The sequence below is a fragment of the Antechinus flavipes genome, chromosome 1 (assembly GCF_016432865.1).
Source record: "Antechinus flavipes isolate AdamAnt ecotype Samford, QLD, Australia chromosome 1, AdamAnt_v2, whole genome shotgun sequence".
NCBI lineage: Eukaryota > Metazoa > Chordata > Mammalia > Dasyuromorphia > Dasyuridae > Antechinus > Antechinus flavipes.
Window position 1 is genome coordinate 695,707,549 of NC_067398.1, and position 23,004 is coordinate 695,730,552.

At 43.6% G+C, this 23,004-nt stretch overlaps 1 protein-coding gene across 1 annotated transcript in view; it reads right to left on the reverse strand.

Annotated features, from left to right (window-relative positions):
• HVCN1 (hydrogen voltage gated channel 1) overlaps positions 1 to 21,061 on the reverse strand; it is a 40,756-nt gene extending 19,695 nt beyond the window's left edge. The window contains exons 1-3 of the mRNA XM_051972776.1: positions 20,343 to 21,061; positions 9,342 to 9,381; positions 1,753 to 2,025 (exon numbers count right to left, since the gene is read on the reverse strand). Coding sequence (XP_051828736.1) covers positions 1,753 to 2,025; positions 9,342 to 9,362 — 294 coding nt within the window. The 5' untranslated portion in view covers positions 9,363 to 9,381; positions 20,343 to 21,061. The remainder of the gene's footprint in view (positions 1 to 1,752; positions 2,026 to 9,341; positions 9,382 to 20,342) is intronic.
• Between the last annotated feature and the right edge of the window lie 1,943 nt (positions 21,062 to 23,004).

The following is a 23,004-nucleotide window of genomic DNA, read 5'->3' on the forward strand; positions in this document are numbered from 1 at the left end:
CTCTTTGTCTCTGTCTGTCTCTGTCTCTGTCTCTCTGTTTCTCTGTCTTTTTTTCTCTGTCTCTCTCTTTCTCTCTCTCTCTCTTTCTTTCTCTCTGTCTGTCTCTGTCTCTGTCTCTCTCTCTCACACAGACCACTGAATTCATCCCCCTCATTTTCCATGTCAGTAACTGATTTCAGGAAGATTTGGTAATGTCATCAATGTGAATCAATGAATAAGCATCAGGAGTGGGATCTGAACTCGGTTCTCCATCTACAGATCAAAGGTTTTTCCCAAACAGCACAATTATCCTTTCTCCTTCTCTTCTCTTTCCCCACTGTGCCCACCCCAGCACTAGCTGGAGACAGTGACTGACCAAGAGCATGCATGGAAAGAGTTTGCAGCCCCCAGTCTCATTACACACTTGCATAATTAGTTCATCTCCCTCAAGCCTGCTCTCCAAGGCCCTCTCAGTGTCACAGAGCAGATGGGCCGGGGTTTGGCCAGGCTGGAGGAATGAAGCCCCCTGGGGAAGGGTGAGCCCCTTGGCAGGTGCAGGGACACTGGCTCACTGAGTCTGGGACTTGGCGGGGTGGAGATGGCCGGCCTGGGCTACCCCTCCCGAGCTAACACTGTGATTCTCTGCTCGTCACAGCCACAGGAGAGAGGGACGCATCCCTGACAGAAATGGATTCTTGGTGGGCCCCGGGAGGAGGAAACCATGAACAATGACAGTGACAGGAACGAGACTGCTTCCCATCCCCAGGTACAGGAGCAGTGACATCTGCACAATCTGGAGCACTGGGTTCATTTCTATTTCCAGCAGCGTGCAGGCCCAGGGGCCCGTGAGCAGGGTCACAAAAATAACCGATCAGCAATCAATCCTGACAGCTCCTTCACGGTTCCTCAGCCTCCCAGAGCACTCAGCGTCCAAAAGGGATGCCCAGAGGCTCCCGGGACATGCTCCCTGTCTCACTGCTATCCACAGGCCAGTCTCAAACATAAGGAGGAAAAGGAAGGCTCAGAGAGGGCAAGAGATGGCTGCTGGTGAAGCAACTGAATGGACATTAACTTCCCAACCCACAGCTAAGGCTCCTTATTCTCCATTCCTCTTAAGTGTCTCAATTTTCCTCATTCTAGGGGCCTCCCAGCAACAATATTCAGTGTCCTGGTGTTCATTCAGACTGGAACATTTCAGGTTCTAAGGTCTTTCCCCCCGATATCCCTTGTTCTAAAGCCCCTCCCCCCTGTCATCCCCTGTTCTAAAACCCCTCCCCCTTGTCATCCCCTATTTTCAGGCCCTTCTCAGTCCTGACATTCTGATTCTAAAGAGTTGAATGGCAGGTGGGTAGAACAGGAAGCATTCTTATTTTCTCTCTCTTTTTTTTTTTTTTTTCTGAGGCAATTGGGGTTAAAGTGCAGCAAAGATCACACAGCCAGGAAATCTTAAATGTCTGAGACCAGATTTGAACTCAGGTCCTCCTGACTTCAGGGCTGCTGCACTATCCACTGTGCCACCCAGCTGCCCCTTTATTTTCTCTTTTTAAATAATATTAGCAATGATTGTGATAGCCTTGGAAGGCTCCAAACTTTTAAAAAATTCACAGTTCTCATCTGATTTTCCAATTCCAATAGTGTTGCAAGAGAAGGAGAGCAGGTTTATTTTCTCTACTTTAGAGCCAGACAAGGCACGTGACTGACCAGCCAAGCCCTGACTCTCAGATCTAGACTCTTCCCCTCCATCCTGCTGGTCCGGCTCTCAGTGGCTCCTACCTGAAACCTGTGGGAGCTGAAGAGCTTTCTCATCACAGTCCTGAAGTCTGGAGGGGGCTTTGGAGGGCTGCCGGCCTCCTCTGGAACACTGGTGGCGCTGCTCTCAGGCCCAGGAGCCAGGGACGTCGGCGCCGGGGCCGCTGGCATCTGCGGCTGCTCGTCCTCCTCTTCCTCGTTGTCCCATTTCTTATACCTGGTGTTCCATTTGTAATGGTCGTCGCCAACCACAGTGAAGTGCCTCAGGAACCTGGACATAGCTCTGGGGGAGCCGTCCTGGGCGGGGGGAGGGAGAAAGATGAGTTTTAGCTCAGGCTACACAGAGACAGAGACAGAGACAGAGAGACAGAGAGACAGAGACAGGGCAGAGAGGGAGAGAGAGGGAGAGACAGAGAGAGACACAGACAGACACAGAGATAAAGATAGAGACACAGAGAGACAGAGAGACAGAGTGAGAGAGACAGTGTGTATGTGTGTGTATGACAGAGACAGAAACAGAGACACACAGAGATAGTTACAGAGAAAGACAGAGACAAAAAAAAAGAAAGAGACAGAAAGAGGTAATGAGAGAAATAGAGAGACACAGAGATAGAGAAGGGCCAGAGAGAGAGAAAGGGAGAAACAGAGACAAAGAGAAACAAAGACAGACAGAGATAGTTACAGAGACAGAAAGACAGAGGCAGAAAGAGGTAATGAGAGAGAGAGAGAGAGAGAGAGAGAGAGAGAGAGAGAGAGAGAGAGAGAGAGAGAGAGGGCAGAGAGAGAGAGAAAGGGAGAAACAGAGACAGACAGAGTGACAGAGAGACACAGAGAAAGAGGGAGCAGAGCCACGTGGGTAAGGGCACAGTCAAACAGCAGAGAAGAGGTAGGAGCGTGTGGGGGACCCAGAACTCAGGGGTTTAAGGAGTTTCTCTTGTTCTCTTATTTTGGAACGAGGGGCTTTATAGAGACCTGGCAACAGGAAGCCCCAGCCTGCCCTTGTGGTTTGCCTGGCTGCAAGCAAAGGACCTGACTCTGCAGTCCAATCAAAAATCCCCGGGGCCGGGAGGAAGGGTGGGTGGGAATGATGCTGTTAAATGGCACCCGAGGCCCATGTTCGAGCTGTCTACAGGAAAAGCTGTGAGTCACACTTCACAGGTGAGCACATTCTGAAGAAGTGAGCCTGTGTTTGGGGGGTGGAAGTGGAAATAGGTGGGGGGGGGGTGGAAGTGACAACCCCCCACACAGAATTCTAAGGAAACGGCACGTGCAGACTCTTCCTTTTCAAGAGTCAGGTTCCTGAAAGGTGGAAAATAAACAGAATTTGGGTCATTTGGGCCTCTTCTAACAGAATCAAGATGCTGGCTTTTTGTTTTGTTTTGTTTTGTTTTTAAACAAAACATTTCCGTGCTAAAGCAAAAAATCCCTATGTAGGGCAAACCCTGTTTCCTCCTTCCCCTCCACTTGGTTTAGAGAGAATCCAGATGTTTATCAGCTGGGCTCTTGAGCTGGAACAGACCTCCCATCTTCCCACCCCAGCGGCTTTGGATCACTTCTAGGTTCAGAAAGGACCTTCTGGACCGTCTCATTCGGGTTCTCTCAATGCAGCCCCACAACCTTCAGGGAGCCTATCCTGGGCCAGACCCTGTGCTGGGCTATGGGAGTTCATAGGAAAAAGGAAAAAAAATCCCTGTCCTCAGAGGGAGTTGGGTCTTATTCTTATTCTAGAAGCAATAGGGATCCTCTGAAGATTCTTGAGCACCAGAGTGACATGGTCAGCTTTATGACTGAGGGTTACCTGGAGGAGGAGAAATGGTTGCTTGAGTCGTGTTAGACCCTTCATAACCCTATTTGGGGTTTTCTTGGCAGAGACGCTGGAGCTGTTTGTCTTTCCTTTCCCCAGCTCATTTACAGATGAGGAAAATGAGGAAAACAGAATAAAGTGACTTGTCCAAGGTCACACCACTAGTAAGTGTCTGAGGCTGGATTTGAACTTAGATCTTCTCAAGATCACATCAGATCATCCAACTGCCAGACCAGCAAAGAGACTATTGCAGTTGCCAAGGCGAGATGTAATGGGTTATAGTACTATAGATACAAAGGATGTATAAGAAGAATTGATCAGGCTACACAGTTTGGCTACTAATAGTGAGCAGCCTGCTAAGATCATTCCCCAAAGGAGGGGAAAAGGGTGCTAAAGTTTATCTTATGTGTGAGATCCTCAGGACTCACATGTGCCTAGGTGTTAATTTTATAATGTTTATATATTAATTAAATAAGATGTTATTTTATTATTATTGGTAAATAATAATCTTATTTAATTGTTCTGATATGGTTCCGATGCTTATATATTAAGTTTTAATTAATCGCTCATGTCTTTTATTATATATTAACTTAATGCCTATGGATTAATTTAATTATACATTATTGGATTATCACTTATTTGTGAAGTTAGTTTAATTATATATTCACTTGATGTTCATATGTTAATTAAATGAGATGTTGTTTTATTATTATTTGCTACTATATTTGGTCACATATTAATTTGTGCATTGCACATTAATTTAATTATGTGGTATTTTAAGCATTAGTTACTAATGTATTTAATTGTGTGTTGATTTAATGTTTGTGCATTAATGAAATGATATGTTATTATTAATTATTTACTAATATATTTAATTACACATTGATTTGATGTTTCTATGCTAAAGTATATATTATTTATCATTAATGATTTACTAGCATATTCATGTTTTAATCTAATTGCATGTCAATTTATTTTAAATTAATGAGTAAGATATTTTAAATTGTATATTTATTTAATGTTCATAGATTAATTTTTAATTAATACACCACCATTAAAAATTACATAGGAACCACATTTTCCTCTGGTTCCGGCTGCACTGGGGGGTGTTGTGGGCTACATGCGCCTGATGTCTTGTTCTGAAGTGGGCTGTCTATATGTAGGGGAAGTAATCTGGTTACTACTCCCTCAAGACTTATCTTTCAGCATGTTATTTATTGGACTGGCTTGCACTGATGAGGAGGATCTGTGAGCAAACCACTGAAGCTCAAGTTTTCAAATGACACTCTTGGTCAAGGATTGAACAAGAAGAAGGTTGAGTAAATGTGTCTTGGGGTAACAGATTCCTTCAGTCAAGTCCCTTTCCCTCTCCCTGTCCCCCCATTTCTGCTCCCCCATACCTTTCTTTGAGACATCTCTTTTTCACTTTTACTTAGACATCCTTGGAGGTACAAAGGCAGAACCCTACCAGGAGATAGACTGTCCAGAAAAAGGGAAGTCCCCTTCTTCTGTTTATTTGGTTAGGTCACATCCAGACTCTAGTGTCCATTTTGCTTGCCCTGATCATTAAGGAAGGCCAGTAACAAGCTGGACCATGTCTAGAGGAGAGAAACCACAGATTGGAGGTGATGGTAGCTTTGGGAGCAGAAATCAGCAAAGGGGAAATGAGGAGCTGGAAGTCATCTTTTGGCATTTGAAAGGCTGTCACGTAAAAGACTATTTTTGCTCTAGGTCAGAGGTCAGGACCAGGAATAACTGATGGAAGTTTCAGAGAGACATTTTGAAGTTAAATCCAAGGAGAAAATACTCCAGTTATTGGAGCTGCTCCAAAGAGTTCAACTAGCTGGGTGACCCTGGACAAATCACTTCATCGTGTAAGCCTCAGTTTCCTCCCCTGTAAAATGAGCTGGAGAAGGAAATGACAAACCATCTTTGCCAAGAAAACCCCAAATGGGTTCACAAAGAGTCAGACAGGGCTGAAAACAACAATACAACAAAAAACCACACGGGCCACGTTAAAAGAGTGAACTCCCTTTCACTGAAGGTCTTTGAACAAATTAGATGACCACTTGGAAGACATTGTAAAAGGAATTCTTGTTTGACCCCCAAACTTTAAAGCCTTTCCCAGCTCAGCTCAATATTCTATGCTCTAATGGCCTTGTACAAGTCATTTCTCCCTTCACTGGTCATTAATTTTTTCATCTGGAATGTTTTCCTCGACTCCTACATTTAAAAAAATCTCTTTTTCCCCCCCCTCACACAATGTGCTATATTAGTATCAGGGCCCATAATATGCTTGGTTTGGCTAAGAGCAGAACTTTTAAAATCATAAAATCAATATTGAGCATTTTGAATTTTTTAACAATGATGTTTAAGGAAAATTCTCATTGAAATTAAAAAAAAAAAAAAACCTAACCAAAAAACAAAAGGAAAAGATCCACAGACCCGCCACCAAGAAGCCATTGTTTGGTTCTTAGAATTGTCCAAAGATTGTTTTCAGAAATGCAGCCAGTTTGGCCAGGCTCAGTGCCATCCATCTCTAATTCTTGGCAAGGCTGAAGCCGGTGGATCTCCTGAACCCAGGAGGTCTGAGCTGCAGTGGGTCAGAGCCACTAAGCCGAGTCCCAACTAATAGGGCGAGCCTGCAGGAGCAGAGGGTTATCAGGCTGCTGAAGGAGAGCTAAACCAGCCCAGGTGGAAGAATGGAGCAAGTTAAAGCTCGTGTGACAATCACTGTTACTCATGAATCTGGGTGAGATAGGGATCCAGTCTCAAAAAAGAAATGGAGGCAGTTCTCTCTTATACCAGAGCTGATCATCCACGTCATGGCTTGAATATACTCATGGATTCTCCTTCTTCTCTCTCCATTCCTGATCTTGGGGCCATTCCCCTCCACTAGACAGCAAAAATATCACAGGACTATAGATTTGGATAGGGACCTCGTAGGGTATCTAGACCTGGGTTTTACATAGGGGGAAACTGAGGCAGAGAGACAGGAAGTAATATTCCAAAGTCAAATGAGTATTAAGAGGATTAGCCAGAATTTAAATAGCCTTAATTTCAAAATCTTTTCACTGCAACAGGAAGCCTCAGTGGACACACAGCCTTTCTGAGAGACCCAGGAGTAAGAAAAATAGGAAAAATGGCTAAAAGGAGCCTCCTGATGTGTCTTCACATTTAGGGTCAGCGGGATGGTTTTTGTTCCATTTTTCAGAAACTTCCCATCTAGTGTAAAGACCAGGGAAGGAATAACTCCAGTGGAAACCACCAGACTGAGTTCATCTGCACACAACCCGTCTGCACCGTCTCGGTTGTCACTGAGTCTGGCCACCAAAGTTCCTGTCCCTCCCTCGCTTCAGAGAATGATCCAGATGGATTTTTTTCTCTTAGCCTCTGTCTTTCAAGCAAACGCTTCCTTTTCGAGCCACAGATGGGGGAGAAGGCCATCCCTGGGGACCAGGGGCAAGGGGCGGGGAGAGCTGAACTCTCCGGGGAATCGGAACCCAGCTGCCTGGGACCTCGACCAAACTCCGGGGGCTCAGATTATGTGGAATTTTTTTTTTCTTTTTCTAAATTAGGGAAGTCTTTAAATAAGTGTAGCACATTTTCCTTTTCAAGGAGGAAGTGTGAGGTTTATGAGGGGCAACCACAAATGCAACAGGCCAAACCCCATGACATGGGGGCCTGGTACAAAGGATCTGGGGAGTGGGAAGCCTTCTGGTCCTGAATCCCGGGCGGCAGTCAGACATTCAAGGCCTGCGGTGATCCTGTGCATTATTTCAGTTTTTTGGTATCTCGTTTTTGCCATCTTCAAATCTAAAACACTGCTTCGATCCAATTAAATCCAACCACCCACTACGGATTATGGGCAGGCAAGTAGACAGTCAGTCCAGTGAATAGAGCACCAGTCCAGAAATGAGAAGGAACTGAGTTCAAATCCTACTGCAGATACTTCCTAGCTGTTTGACCCTGGGAAAGTCACTTAATCCTGTCTGCCTCAGTTTCCTCATCTGTGAAATGAGCCAGAGAAGGAAATAGTAGCATCTTTGCCAAGAAAATACTAAATGGGGCCATGAAGAGTTGGATACAACTGAACAATAGAAGATATTGACCCTTTGGCAATCTGATGAGACATATTTACTGCTCCCAATCACATGCTATTGCTTATTTTCCCAATTGGAGACAATGCTAAATTTCAGGCAGAGGTTGGTGAAAACGAAGATTTTTTCCCCCCTCATCCTAGTTCACAAATCTCATGAAATCCTTCTCGTGGCCCCCTTTGGGGTCTGTTGATGTCTGCTTTGTACTACAGTACTAAGATTTTTAGATGTGTCACTAATGGTTTGGGGAATGAGAGGATGGGCGGGAATTCTCCCTTCCAATGGTTTAATCCAATCTGTTCATTTTATAAATTAAGAAATAGGTCCAGGGAACACAAGTCACTTGTCCTGGGTCTTCAGTGGCAGAGGCTGGATTTGACCCCAACCCTCTAAGTCCAAGTTCAGTCTTCTTGCTATTATATCTGCCTGTTAATAAGCTGTACTATCCTAATTTTGCAGAGGGGGAAACTGAGGCTCAGAGAAAAGAAAGGACTTGCAACAGGCTTTTCCCTCTGCTCCAAACACATCCAGGCCAGAGCTGAGAAAGTTTATAGAATCATAGGATTAGGCAAATGAAGAAAACAACATAATTTTACGTCATAATACACTTTGATTTCATCTATTAGAGAGGCTTATTTTCTGCCATGGGCCTGAGGGCCTCTGTCTCTCCTCCCTCCTCACTATCACCCAGCACGTTTTGCCCTGGCGTCCTCACCTGCCTCCTACCTGGGCATCTCTTCCTCCAGCCCCCTTTTCCCTCATGGACTTTTCAGTGAAAGGTGACATCCAGAATTTTACAGCGAGAGCGTGTCTGAGCAGAGACTTGAACCCAGAATCCAGCCAGGTGAACTAAACTTTCTTCTTGCTCCTCTTACAAACTTACAAAAAAAAAAAAAGTGGGGAGCAAATAAAGCAAGAGAGGCTGGCTCTGGAGCTTACTAACTGGGTGACTCGCAACCTTCTTTCAACGTTTCCTCATCTGTGGAATGGGGCTAATAATCCTCGGAATCCCCTAACTTTCACGGAGAAGAGAAAGGAATAAGCATTTATATGGCACCTAATTATGTGCCAGCCACTGTGCTAAGGGCTTTATAATTATTATCTCATCTGATCCTCACAACATATTTGGGAGATGGGCGCTATTGTTATCTCCTTTTTACAACTGGGGAAAACTAAAGCAAATAGGGTTAAAATGACTTTCCCAAGATCACACAGCCGGTAAGTGTCTGAAACTAGATTTGAACTCAGGCTTTCCAGGGATCTAACCACTGCACCCCAGTTGCTGTGGCTGTGCGGGGAAGCTCATTTTGGAAACATTTAGGGAGAATATACATCCTCCTTTTTCTCATTCTCTTCCTCCTCTTCCTCCTCCTCCTCCTCTTCCTCATTTCCTGGCAATGTGGGGAATGTTCGGTACAGAAACTCCTTTTCCATGTTGAAGAGACTACCAGCCATTTTCTTGGGGTGGGAGGGTGGGGTCTGTTGACCTCTGCTTCCTGCTACAGTACTAAGATTTTAGATGTGTCACTGCTGTAACTTATGTTCTTAGGAAAGGGCCTGAGGCACCGAGAAATAAATGGCTAGTCCAAGATCGCACGGCCAGACTGTGTCAATGGTAGGACCCAGATCTCCCTGGCTGACCTCCCCTCCCATCTTCTTGACCCTTCTGTCTCTTCCCACCTGAATTCTAGTGATGAAAGTCCACTTACCTCTTTGTCTTCAGTGTCCATTTTTCAGCTGTCACAGAATCTAGAAAGAAGGATGCAGTTGGGTTCATTAGTGTAACACATTCATCTTAAATTGATTTTATTATTTTTATTTTTAGAGCTTTTTATTTTTGAAACATATGCATGGATTTTTCAACATTGACCCTTGCATAATCTTGTATTTCACATTTTCCCCTCCTTCCTCCCACCCCCTCCCCTAGATGGCAAGCGATCTAATATATGATAAACATGTTAAAATATGTGTTAAATCTGGGGCAGCTGGGTGGTGCAGTGGATGGAGCACCAGCCCTGAAGTCAGGAGGACCTGAGTTCAAATCTGACCTTAGACACACAACACTTCCTGGCTGTGTGATCCTGGGTAAGTCACTTTACCCCAATTGCCTCAATCAAAAAAAAAAATACATATACATACATATATGTATGTATGTATATATATATATAAAATATAGGTTAAATCCAATATATGTAAACATATTTATACAATTCTTTTGCTGCACAAGAAAAATCAGATGAAAATGAGAAAGAAAATAAAATGCAAGCAAACAACAACAGAAAGAGTGAGAATGCAATATTGTGATCCACACTCAGTTCCTACAGTCTCTCTCTGGGTGCAGATGGCTTTCTTTCTCACAAGATCACGAGAGCTGGCCTGAATCATCTCATTGCTGAAGAGGGCCACGTCCATCAGAATTGATCATTATACAATATCGTTGTTGAAGTATGTAATGATCTCCTGGCCCTGCTCATTTCACTCAGCATCAGTTCCTGTCAGTCTCTCCAGGCCTCTCTGTATTCATCCTGCTGGTCATTTCTTACCGAGCAATAATATTCCATAACATTCATGTACCATAACTTAGTCAGCCATTCTCCAATTGATGGGCATCCTTTCATTTTCCAGTTTCTGGCCACTACATAAAGAGCTGCCACAAACATTTTGGCACCTACGGGTCCCTTTCTCTTCTTTAGTATCTCTTTGGGATATAAGCCCAGTAGAAACACTGCTGGATCAAACAGGGTACGCAGTTTCTAGCCTTTTAGGGCATAGTTCCAAATTGTCATCTTAAAACAATTAATTCTGTATTTAAGCGCTGTCTGTAGCATTTCTACTCTAGGATCATAGTTGATAGCTGGAAGGGACCTCGGAGACCATCTAGCCCAATTACCTCATTTCCCAGATGAGAAAACTGAGTCCCAAGGAAGTTAAATAATGTGCTGAGAGCCTCAGAGGCAGGACTTGAAGCTGACTCCAGAGCTAGCTCTCTTTCCATTGGATCTGACGTCCGGTTTATTATTATTCAGTCATTTTCCAGCCTTGTCTGACTCTGGGATCCCATCTGGCTCACACAGCTAGTGAGTGTTTGAGGCTGGATTTGAACTCGGGTTTCCCTAATTCTCCGCCCATCGGGCTCTCCGTTGTACTGCCCAAGCTATAATTACTAAAACTTCAAAATCACAGCAACTTCCTGAAGCCAGATCCCTGCCTGGCTCACCCCAAGGGCCCCTCCAATCCTCCTCATCTGTCCTCCCAAAACATCCCTTCTCCAAACCCCCTTGCTTCATTGAGGACCCCAGTACCCCCCCATCAGTCAGTCACCGGTGACCCCTCCTCCATCCCCCTCCCCCCAATCCAGTCATGCTGCCAGATCCTGTCAATTCTTCCCCTCCCCCCCAGGTGTATTTTTTCCCCTTCTCCCTACTCACCTTTTTGCCACCCCATTGAGACAGGAGTCACCTCTTGTCTGGACTAATTTCACGCCTCCCTAGGAGCCCTTTTTTGCTTCTAGTCTCCCCTGTCACCAATCCATCCTCCCCACAATTATCACAATAATCTCCCTAGGGCACAGATCTGACCAAATCACTCCCCTCCGCTCAAAAATCCTCCCTAATAACTACAGTGGCTCCCTATTGTCTCTAGGAGAAGGGGATAATGGCTAGCGGTTGATAAAGCTCATTAATCATTACAAAGCAATTTACAATGTGACCTCATTTGACAATCCCTCAAGATAGGTGATATAATGCTTTCACATATTTACCATGTATTGGTCACCCGCCATCTGGGGGAGGGGTGGGGGGAAGGAGGGGAAAAGTTGGAACAAAAGGTTTGGCGATTGTCAATGCTGAAAAATCACCCACGCATATGTTTTGTCAATAAAAAGCTATAAAAAGAAAATAAAATTATAAAAAAGATAAGTGATATAATGACCCTTATTTTCCAGATGAGGAAACTGAGGCGAGATTAAGTGACTTGTTTAGAATCATATAACTAGTAAGTGTCTGAGGGAGGAAGTGAACTCAGGCTTTTCTGACTGGAGGAGAGCATCTTATCACCTTTGCCACCTCTAACTGTCATTCAAGGCTCTCCAAGGTCTGTCTCCAGACTTAATTCACTTTCCTTCTCTTCATGCATTCGACATTCCGGACAAATTGGACTATGAGCTACTTCCTAAACTCAATACTCATCCCTTGCCTAGAACATCTTCATCTCACACCGTCCTTGTCCTTCTCTTCCTTCAAGACCCAGCTCACGTCTCCTCCTCTACGAAACCTTCCTAGCTCTTTCCCCATTGGTTCGTGAGTGTTCTCTTTCCTCCTCCTTTTTCTTAACATACTTATTTGTTTGGCCAATCGGGTAGCACGGGGGATGGAGGGCTGAGCTTGGAGTCAGGAGGACCTGAATTCAGATATGACCTCAGACACTTTACTAGCCATGTGACTCTGAGTAAGTCTGCCTCAGTTTCTTCATCTGGAAAATGGGAAGGATAATAATAATAGCACCTGCATATCAGGGTCACTGTAAGGATCATCGTCATAAAATGTTTCAGGAATCTTGAGAAGTGGGTACAGCAGTTATTGTTCCCATTTTCAGGATGAAAAAACTGAAGTTTCACAGATAGTAGGTGTTTGAGGTAGGATTAAAATGCAGACCTTCCTGACTTGAGGTACAGAACTCCAAGTCCTAGGACAGTATCCCTTAACCTAGCACTTAACATGCAGGGCTCCCCACAGTAGGTCTCTAACATGCAGGGCTCCCCTCCTTACTACCCGCAGGTAGACATGGTCTATTTGACATAAGCCCAAACCAGCTGCTTCTAATTAACCAATCAGCGAGTTTTACTCTTTAGGGACGGCTGGTGGGCCAGTCTATCCTATTCTATCCCAGTGGAGCCCTGGGCTTGACTGCTAGCAGACTTGGGTCAGTGCTCCCGGCAATTCTAAGACCTTCATTGCAGAGACATTATCAGCTGTGTGGGTAACGGAGGTTTCCTCACCAGGGTGTTCCCTAGAACAGTTGAGGAGCAGTTGGGTGGTGCAGGAGGGAGAGCACTGGACCAGGAAGACCTGAGTTCAAGTCTGTGACCCTGGGCAAGTCACTTAACCCCAATTGCCTCACTAAAAAAAAGGAGGGGGAAAGAGAGAAGGGAGAGAAGGGAGGAGGGAGAAAAAGGGAAGAAAGGGGAGGGGAAGGAGAAGATCCTTGAGGGCAAGGGACTGAATCATTGGGAAGGATCTTGGATGACTTCGAGTCTGGGAATATGGGTGACTGAAAGAAACACTGAGTTCACTGCCAGAGTGAACAAATATCTTAGTTCTCTTTTACCGCTAAACTAGAAAGAGCAGTCTGCTAAAGCTCTTGTCTCCATAGCATGACCAGTGCTTATCATGGAGAGTCTGCTGGGCCTGGAGACAAGAAAACCTGGGTTCAAATCCTGCCTCGGACATTTACCAGCTGTGTGACTCCGGGCAAATCACCTTAACGTCTCTGTTTCTTCAGCTGTAAAATGTATTGTAATAATTGCACCTGCCTCATAAGGCTGTGATCAGGTTTAGATAAATTAACGTATGTGAAGTACTTTATTACCCTTAAAATGCTGTGTAGATACTATTGTTATTTCTTTATTTTCTTTATCTTTATTTATGGTTTCTAAGTTCATTACTCTATTGTAATCTCAACAAGCAACAATATTTTATTTTTTTAATTACATGTAAATATAATTGTAAACATTTACATTTATGTGATTTTGATTTCCATTTTTTTCTCCCTCTTTCTTTCCCCTTGTCCCTCTCTGAGAAGGCAAACAGTTCGATATAGCCGATAACCTCTTAATTATTTAATACAATGATTTTTTTCCTTCTTCCTTGACAGGAAGTGGATAGAATCCTCAAGGATAAAGTCAGGAAGACATGAGTTTGAATCCCATCTCAGACACTAGTTGTATGACCCTGTGCAAGTCACTTAACCCTGTTTGTCTCAGTTTCCTCATCTGGTAAAATGAGCTAGAGAAAGAAACACAAACCTCTCCAAGTATCCCTGCCAAGAAAATCCAAATGGGGTCACCAAGAATCTTACCCTATTGAATAATTGAACAATTCTTCTTTAATCTTTTATCACTGTTGACCACCCTCTCCTCTCTTGCCTTGGATGATGCTAGTATCTCCTGGTTCTTTTACCTGTACCTTTCTTTTTTTAATCTTTTTTCTTCATTCTCTTCCCTTCTTCTTAGAATGAGTACTTCCCTGGGTCCTCTTTTCTCTCTATTCATCCTCTCTTGCTGATCATCAGCTCTCATGGTCCAATGACTACCTTTATGCAAAGGAGTCCCAGATCTCTGTGTCTAATCCCAATCTTTCTCTTACTTTTATATTTGTTTCCCTAGTGCTTAGCACAATGTTTAGATCATAATAAGCACTTAATAAATGCTTTTTCACTCATTCATCCATTTGTTCATGTATTCATACCTTCCTGGGATGTCAAATGTTCAAAATGGAACTTCTGTCTTCCCGCCAACTTTTCTGTTTCTACAAAGGGCACAGCCATCATCCTCTCAGTCATCTGGCCACCCAGGTTCATAACCTGTGATCATCTGGGATACCTTCCTTGCCCTCATAACTCATCAGCTTCAAAGACCTCTATAACATCTCTTTTAGTCATCTTTAATTCAATTCAACCAGACATTTAAGTGCCTACTGTGTGTCAGGGAGTCCGCTAGGTGTTAGGAATACAAAGACAAAAAACTGAAACAGTCCATGCCTTCGAGGTTATAATTTATATCCAAACATCTCTCAAATCCATCCCCTTCTCTCTACTCACACAGCCATCAATCTATTTCAATCCACTCTGACTTACTTAAACTATTAAAGTAGCCAAAATTGGTCTTTGTAGCACTAAACTCGCAGAAATTTAGGAATGGCACATAGTAGGTACTTCACAAATGTTCATTGATTGACTGCTTGGCTCCAGTCTATCCCTTTCTGTAATTACTGTTCAGTTTTATCCGACTCTTTGTCACCCTATTTGGGGTTTTCTTGACAAAAGATGCTGGAGTGGTCGGCTGTTTCCTTCTCCAGCCCATTTTACAGATGAAGAAATTGAGGCAGACAGGGTGAAGTGACTTGTCCAGGGTCACTCAGCTAATAAGTCTCTGAGGCTGAAACTGAACTCAAGTCTTTCTGATTAGGCCTTATGCTCCATTCACTGCTCTGACTAGCTGCCCACTTCCTTTCTCTCATTTCTAATCAATCTATATTTATATTCGAGTTAAAGAAGTTTCCTAAGCAATAGATTTGTTCCAAAGTAGAATGGGTTATGGTAGGAGGTGGTGTTACCCTTCACTGGAGCTGTTATATTTATATCTAAATAGCTATAGATATAGATGCGTAGAAATATATATTTATATTTATATATATGTAGCTATCTCTATATAACTATACAGATTTATCTATTTATATCACATACAATATGCACCTATGTGTAAAAAATATGTAAAAAAAAGGATATTTATTCCTAGAAAGGATTCTTTTTCAGCTATAATGCCTGGAATGCATTCTTTCTTCACCTCTGACTTTTAAACTCTCTGGCTTCCTTTAAGATTCTGCATAAAGAGAGCCATCTACACCCAGAGAGAGAAGGTGGTTCACAACACAGCATTTTCACTTCTTTTTGTTGTTGTTTGCTTGCATTTTGTTTTCTTTCTCATTTATTTTTCCTTTTTGATTTTCTTTTTCTTGTGCAGCAAGATAATTGTATAACTATGTGTGCATATATTTTTACCATGTTTCACATATTACTTGCTAACTAGGGAAAGGAGTAGGGAGAAGGGGGGATTGAAATACACGGTCTTTCAAGGGTCAATACTAAAAAATTACCCATGTATATCTTTTGAAATTTAAAAAACTGTAATAAAAATAATAAAATATTAAAATAATAACAATAAAATGAAATAATCATAAAATAATAAAATGAAATAATCATAAAATAATAAAATGAAATAATAAAATAAAATAAAAAATGAAAAAAAGTTTCCACTTAAAGCATCCCTCCTCCTCTACTTTGGTCCCAGATGCTAATCTCTTCCACCTCCAAGGGCACTTTCTATATGCCTTATCTCTATATAATGTCTCTACCATTAGAATGCCAGCTTCTCAAGGGCAGGGATTGTTTTTGATTTTTCTTTGTATTTCCAACACCTAGCCCAATGCTGGAGATGTAATAAATGCTTGCTAACTGACTGATTGCTACCCTGATTTTTAGTAAATACTTAATAAATGCTGTTTGATTGATTGACACCCTGATTATATAGTAAGTGCTTAATAAATGCTTTTTGATTGATTGACATCCTGAGTATACAATAAGTGCTTAATAAATGCTTTTCGATTCATTGACATTCTGCCTATATAAATAAATGCTTTTTGGTTGATGGATATCCTGACTTTACAGCGAATACTTAATAAATGCTTTTTGATTGGCTTGATGCTAAGGGTGGTTCTACTCAGTTCTAGATCCATGATCTTGTGATTGCGTGGGGATTGTCTGAGGGGAATTTGCTCAGGGCATCCTGATGCCACATGCTTCTTCCTCTCTCTTGCTAAATGATGAGGGGGTTATGCAAACCTTCTTTCAAAGAAAGTTTTCAAAACTTCGTGTTGCTCCATGCTCTGGTAACATCCAGTTACTCTGGGCACAGAGTCCTGTGTCCATTCCCCTCCGCTTTCTCCCCGAGCGAAATCAAGCGAAACCCCAGCTTTACACAAGAAGGGGCCTGCTTGCCAAGAGAGGGGCTGGCTGAGGGGGCCCCCGGAAACCCTGCTGATAGCAGATAACCACAAGCCTCTTGGGTCAGAGGGACCTGCAGACTCGAGCACCTTCCCCTTGGAAACTAACCAAAGACCTCAAACCCTCCAGCACAACATCCCAGCAGGCAGGATGGCCAAGCACCCCCGGAGAGCCAGGATTCTGCATCCCTGACCCTCCCCTTGGCAAAGGTCCCAGAGTGGGCTCCCATTTCCTTCTCTGCTTCAGCGGACAGAGAAGAAACTGAGGTAAATAAGGTTAAGTGACCTGTCCAAGGTCCCAGAGCTAGTCAGCAGTTGAGGCAGGAAGATGAGTCTCACTGTACCACCTCAGCTTCCCTCTAAGACCTAAAAATCTACCCTATGAGGTCCTGACTATGGTGTCCTCAATGGTGGCGATACTTAGCAAATTATTTAGAATTTCAGCCTCAGTTTCCTCATGTGTAAAGTGAGGGGTTCAGACTAGTGGTCACTGAAAAGACCCTTTCAAAGTCAATCAGTCAACCAACCAGGAATTACGGCTGAGGTGCTGGGGATACAAAGTGAGGAGCTTAAATCCAGGGAGAGACAACATGCATGTATAGACACATGTGCACATATGTGTGATATATTAAATATCTGCACATGCATGTAGCTACCTGCACATGTATGCATATGAATATGTAAAATACAGACAAATAAATAAAAAGTTATTGGGAGGATTTAGGAAAGCTTCATATTCATGATGGAATTCTCAGCTAATTCTTGAAGAAGCAAGAGAATAAAATAGCGAACTGAGGCAGTACATTCTAGGCAGGGGGGACAGTGCGTGCAAAAGTGCAGAGGTGGGAGATCAAGAGCCATAAATAAGGTACAATAGGAAATTCAGTTTGACTAGAAGACAAGTGGTGAAGGTTAGCAATGTGGCTGGAAAGCTCTAAATAACTGGCCCTGTGATTCTACTTCTCCTTTTTGTACCTCAGTCTAGTCATCTGTGAAATGAGGGGGTTGAAAATGAGGACCTCCTTGGGTCCCTTTTAGCTCTAAGTCCTCCCATCCTATGATCTCAAAGGATTCGACTGCTTGGTGGAGCGAGCAGAGGGATGTACACGCCCTAATGTACAGGCCCTCTCCAGGGGCAACTGCACCAAAGGTCCCAAAGTCATAAGAGCAGACATGTGGAAGACCCTGATTCAAAGTTTATCTTCGATGCTTCTAAAGTGTGCCCTAAAACTGGGCAAGTCATATAATTTTTTTTGAACTTCCTCCTCCTCATGTAAAATGAAAGCAATAATTCCTGAAATAATAGTAATAACAAAAATAATAATGGCTAGCATTTACATAGCACCTACTATGTTCCAGGCACTGTCCTGAGTGCTTTACAAATGATCTCATTTGATCTTTATGACAACCCTAGGATGTAGATAATAATGATAATGATAATAATATTTCTGTAGGTCCTACTATGTTCCAGGCACTGTAGCGAGTGCTTTACAAATATTATTTCAACGGATCCTCACAATCACCCTGGGAGGAAGATGATAACAATAATAATAATAATAATATCATTGTTATTATAATGATAGTGATAGCATTTATATAGCACCTATTATGTATCAGGCACTCTTACTAAGTACTTTATACATATTATTTCATTTGATCTCCGCAACAATCCTAGGGGAGATATGATGATAATAATAATGATAATATAATTATCATAATGGTAGTGATAATTAGGATTTATATGGGACCTACTATGTGTCAGGCACTGTGCTGAGCTCTTTACAAATGATCTCATTTATCCTGGGATGTAGATAATAATGCTAAGGATAATAACAAGAACATTTCTATAGTACCTACTATGTGCCAGACACTGTATCAAATAAAATGTTATTTTATTTGGTCTTCATAACAACCCTGGCAGGGAGATAATAATAATAGTAGTAGTAGTAATATAGTGATAGCATTTATATAGCATCTTCTTTTTTTTTTTTTTTTGGTCAGGCACTGTACTAAGTACTTTACAAATATTATCTCATTTAATCCTTGTAACAACCTTTAGGAGGTAGGGGTTATTGTTATGTCCTTTTTACAGCATTCATCCTCGGAGGGATGTTGGGAGAAACTAAAGAGATAATCAATCAATCAGTGTGATTTTTGAATCCAAGGCTTTCTATGGATGAAGGCTCAGAGAGGGGAAAATCCCTGCCCCTGTTCATTCAGAAGAAAAGGAAGGGAGTAGGGATGTGGAATGGTCTGATTCCCAGTCAGGGCTCCCCCCTCCTCCCAGAGATGCTGCTCTGCAAGTTTTGTGGGTGTTTCTAGGATATTTTCAGGAGGGATGAGGATGGAGAAGGCAGGAAGTAAAGATGGAGACAAGCAGGCTCCCCAAGGGAGCTCAGCCACAGCTATGTTGGCTGATCAGGGCAACAAAATTCCCTAGTCCAACCTAACATTTTCTCTATAAAAGGAGGAAGCTGGAGTGGGCTCTTTACAGGGGTCCTCAAACTTTTTAAACAGGGGGCCAGTTCACTGTCCCTCAGACTGCTGGAGGGCCGGACTATAGTAAAAACAAAAACTTTGTTTTGTGGGCCTTTAAATAAAGAAACTTCATAGTCCTGGGTGAGGGGGATAATCGTCCTCAGCTCCCGCATCTGGCCCGCAGGCCGTAGTTTGAGGACCCCTACAAGTTTAGGAGATGAATTCCAATTCCAGCTTTCTGTACTCTAAGTTTTTCCCAGTTCTGTGAATCTATGTTCTAGGTCCCTTCCAGATGCTCCTACCTCTGACATTCCTTGTTCTAAGACACCTGGACAGCTCTGACATTCCATGTTCTAAGGTTTCTCAGAACCTTGACATTCCCTGTTCTCAAGTCCCTCCCAGCCCTGACATTCCATGTTCTAAGGCCCCTTTCAGCTTTGACATTCCCTGTTCTGAGGCCCCTCCTAACTGACATTCCCTGTTCCAAAACCCTCCCATCTCTGACATTCCAATCTCCCCCACTTGACATTCTTTGTCGGTTCTGATACCCGCTGCCATAAAGCCCATGGACGGCAGAAGTTCTGTGTTCGGGGATCTCTTCCAGTCTGAAATTCTGTATTGTGCGGCCTGGAGCCTGGTGCACAGTACTACTATTTGGTTATTCCTCATACCCAAATGAGCAAATGCTGGGTGACTGGAGATTCTCATTCCAAGTCCTAAAGTCCCTCCCACCCAAATCCGACAACCTGGAAGTTCTAAGGTTCTTGTCGGTTAAGCTTTTGGCAACAGAACTGATGTGTTGGGGAGGGGAGGGGGGCTGGGTTGGACTGGGCCGACCCACAGAATCGGCGTTCACTGTTGGACCAGGTTGGGGGCAATCGTTCCTTCTGAAAACCCCCTCGGAGGGCCATGGGCAGTGGGGCTGGGGTTTCTGAGCAGCCAGCAAGCCCAGGAAAGGACGGCAGAGCTCCGGAGAGGGGACAGACGCCTGGAACCATAGAGGCCCCAGGGGGTCCATTCCAGCTCCTAGGCTTCCGGAGGCGGAGGAGGGGAAGGCAGACTATCTTCCAAACCAGAAGAGAGGGGAGGGAAATTGGGGAAAGGGGAGGGAGGAAGGGAGGGGAGAACTAGGAGCAGGCTCCCTAATCCCATTTTCTAGATCGAGTCACTGAGGCCAGCTAGTTTCCCGACCCAATCCCCCAGTTCCGTACCTGAGTCCTCCCGCTGGCTCGGAGTACCTTGGCCAGCGCCCACCCACCGGGAGGAGTCCCGGATCCGGTTCCGCGCCTCCCCCTCCCCCGCCCCGCTGCAGCCTCCAGGGAGGACGTAACGGCCCCAGCCCATCTCGAAGCCCCCCTGCAATACCTTCCCTCCTCCCCCAAGTCCAGGGATGCGGGGCAGGAGAAGGGGCAAGGGCGGGGGGTGTGTGAGCGGCCATTGGGATAGAGAACTCACCCTGTCCCGAGCCCCAGCTTCCAACGCAGGGCGGGCGCTAAATTAGAGCCGCCTCTGCAAACTTGGAGAGAAGTGGTTTGCAGCCCCGCCCCTCTTCTTCCCCTTCTCCTCCTTTTTCTCTTTCTCCTTTCCTCCTCCTTCCTCCGACTTCAGGGTCCCGGGACGGCTGGAGTCACTTATTATACTGGCCAGAGCCCCTCCCCACTGTCCGGTTTCCCGTCTCCCCTCCCCCTCGCATTCTCTTTCTTTTCCTTCTTCCCTTCGCGCTCTCTCTCTCTTCCTTTCCCTCTTTTTTTCCCCTCCCTTTCCCTTTTGTCTTTCTCTCTTTCCTCTAGATCGCCTCCACTTTCTTTCTTCCCCTTTCCCTTCTCATTTCCTTCTCCCTTCGGTTCCTTTCGCCTTTCTTCCCTCTCTTCTTCCTTTCTTTCCTCTGTCCCAACCACTTCAACCTTCCCTCTCCTGTCTCTCTCCCTCTCTGTCTCTCTCTGTCTCTATCTCTGTCTCTCTTTCTCTCTTCTCTCTCCTTTCTTTTCTCATTCCTCAATGGGCACAGACCAGAGCTCAGGTTAATGAAACCTCCTGGCTGAGGAAATGGACAAAGGTCTCAGTTGGAAGTCGAATCACATGCAGGGGAAGGAGAACCAGGAACAGGGACAGGAAGGAGGGAGCAACCTCACACGGAAATCTAAAGTTCTCAAGGTCCTCTTTAGGGAGCTCTGGACCCTTCAGGAATTGCCCCTGGGCCTGAACAGGAGAGCCTTTACATGGGGGAAGCAGCTAGGGCTTTTTTCTGATCTGGTCCTCCTTAAAGTGACCAGGGACTTCCTTTGGGAAACCTCTGCAGTTTGGGGTTTGGTTTTGTTTTTAAATAGTTCCTTTCTCTTGCTTCCAACCACGGATATACTCACTGTTTTCCCCTTAGCTTAATTCTGATTGAACTCTTCTGCTCTAAATCCTGATCCTTAACTAAAGCCAGAGACTTCCCCTCCCACCTAAATGGATTGAGGGTGTGTGATGGAAGAAAGTTGTTTTCTCTTTCCAGATTCCAGTTTCCTCAATTGCATTAGATCTCCTGTTCTCTTGCTGGGTATAGCAGAAAGACTGTAGAGTGTGGAGAAGGATGATCTGGGTTTGTAACCTGGCTCAAATGCAGTAGTAAGTCACTTTAAGTTTCTTGGGACCTCAGTTTTCCTCATCTGTAAAATAGTGAATAAGATTGGAGTAGCTGACTTCTAAGGTCTCTCCTCAAAGTCACACAGTGAATGTTTCTGGGGAATGATCTGCCTTCTAATTCTAAATCTCTGATCCTATAATTCTGGTTACTAAGGTAAACAGAAAACATGGCCAAAAAAAGTCTCCCTTGGGTGACTGAAATAAAAAAAAAACAACAAAAAAAAAAACAAAAAAAAATTATCTGCTATCAAGGAAGTAAGGAACAAGCTGACACTTTCATAAATGTCAGCTGCTTTTTTTCCCTCAGTAATTCATTTTTTAAATTAAAAGCTTTTAATTTTCAAAACATATGCATAGATAATCTTCAACACTCACCCTTGCAAAACCTCGTGTTTCAAATTCTTTTCTCTCACTTCCCCCACTCCCTCCCCGAGATGGCAAATGATCTAATATATGTTAAATGTGTGCAATTCTTCTGTACGTATTTCCACAATTATGTGCACAAGAAAACTTAGATCAAAAAAGAAAAAAAATAACAAAATGCAAACACACAACAACAAAAAGAGTGAGAATGCTATGTTGTGCTCCACACTCAGTTCCCACAAGCCTCTCTCTGGGTGCAGATGGCTCTCTCCATCACAAGACCATTGGAACTGGCCTGAATCACCTTGCTGTAGAAAAGAGCCATGTCCATCAGAATTGATCATCCTATAATCTTGCTGTACAATCTATTTCTTATGCAGCTGCCAATTACTGGGCTGACCATGTCACTATCCCTACTCAAGAAGGTCCCTCATGTATTCTGATGGAAATGGATTTCTTCAACAAAGAGATCTAACTCAGTTTCAATTGATCAATGATGGACAGAAGCAGCTACATCCAAAGAAAGAACACTGGGAAATGAATGTATTGTTTGCATTTTTGTTTTTCTTCCCAGGTTATTTCTTACCTTCTAAATCCAATTTTTCCTGTGCAACAAGAGAACTGTTCGGTTCTGCAAACATATATTGTATCTAGGAAATACTGTGACATATTTAACATGTATAGGACTGCTTGCCATCTGAGGGAGGGCATGGAGGGAGGGAAGGGAAAAGTTGGAACAAAAGAGAGTTCAAGGGATAATGTTGTAAAAAATTATCCAGGCATGTGTTCTGTCAATAAAAAGTTATAATTATGAAAAAAATTAAATTTAATTTTAAAAAAAGGAGGTCCCCCCTCATGCCTCTGGGATCAAACACAAATTTCTCTGGCATTTTCAGCCCTTTGCAGTTTCTTGGGGTTGGGTTTTGTTTTTAAAATAGTTCCTTTCTCTTGCTCCAACCACCAAAACACTCAAGAAGGTCCCTCATGCCTCTGAGATCAAAGACAAATTTCTCTAGCATTTTAAACCAAAAAAAAAAAAATGCAGTTTAGCTGATGGGAAGTGAAAAAAAATATATGTTTTGCCTGTCACTCTCCTACATATGTTCTACCTAGTCTTGACACTCAG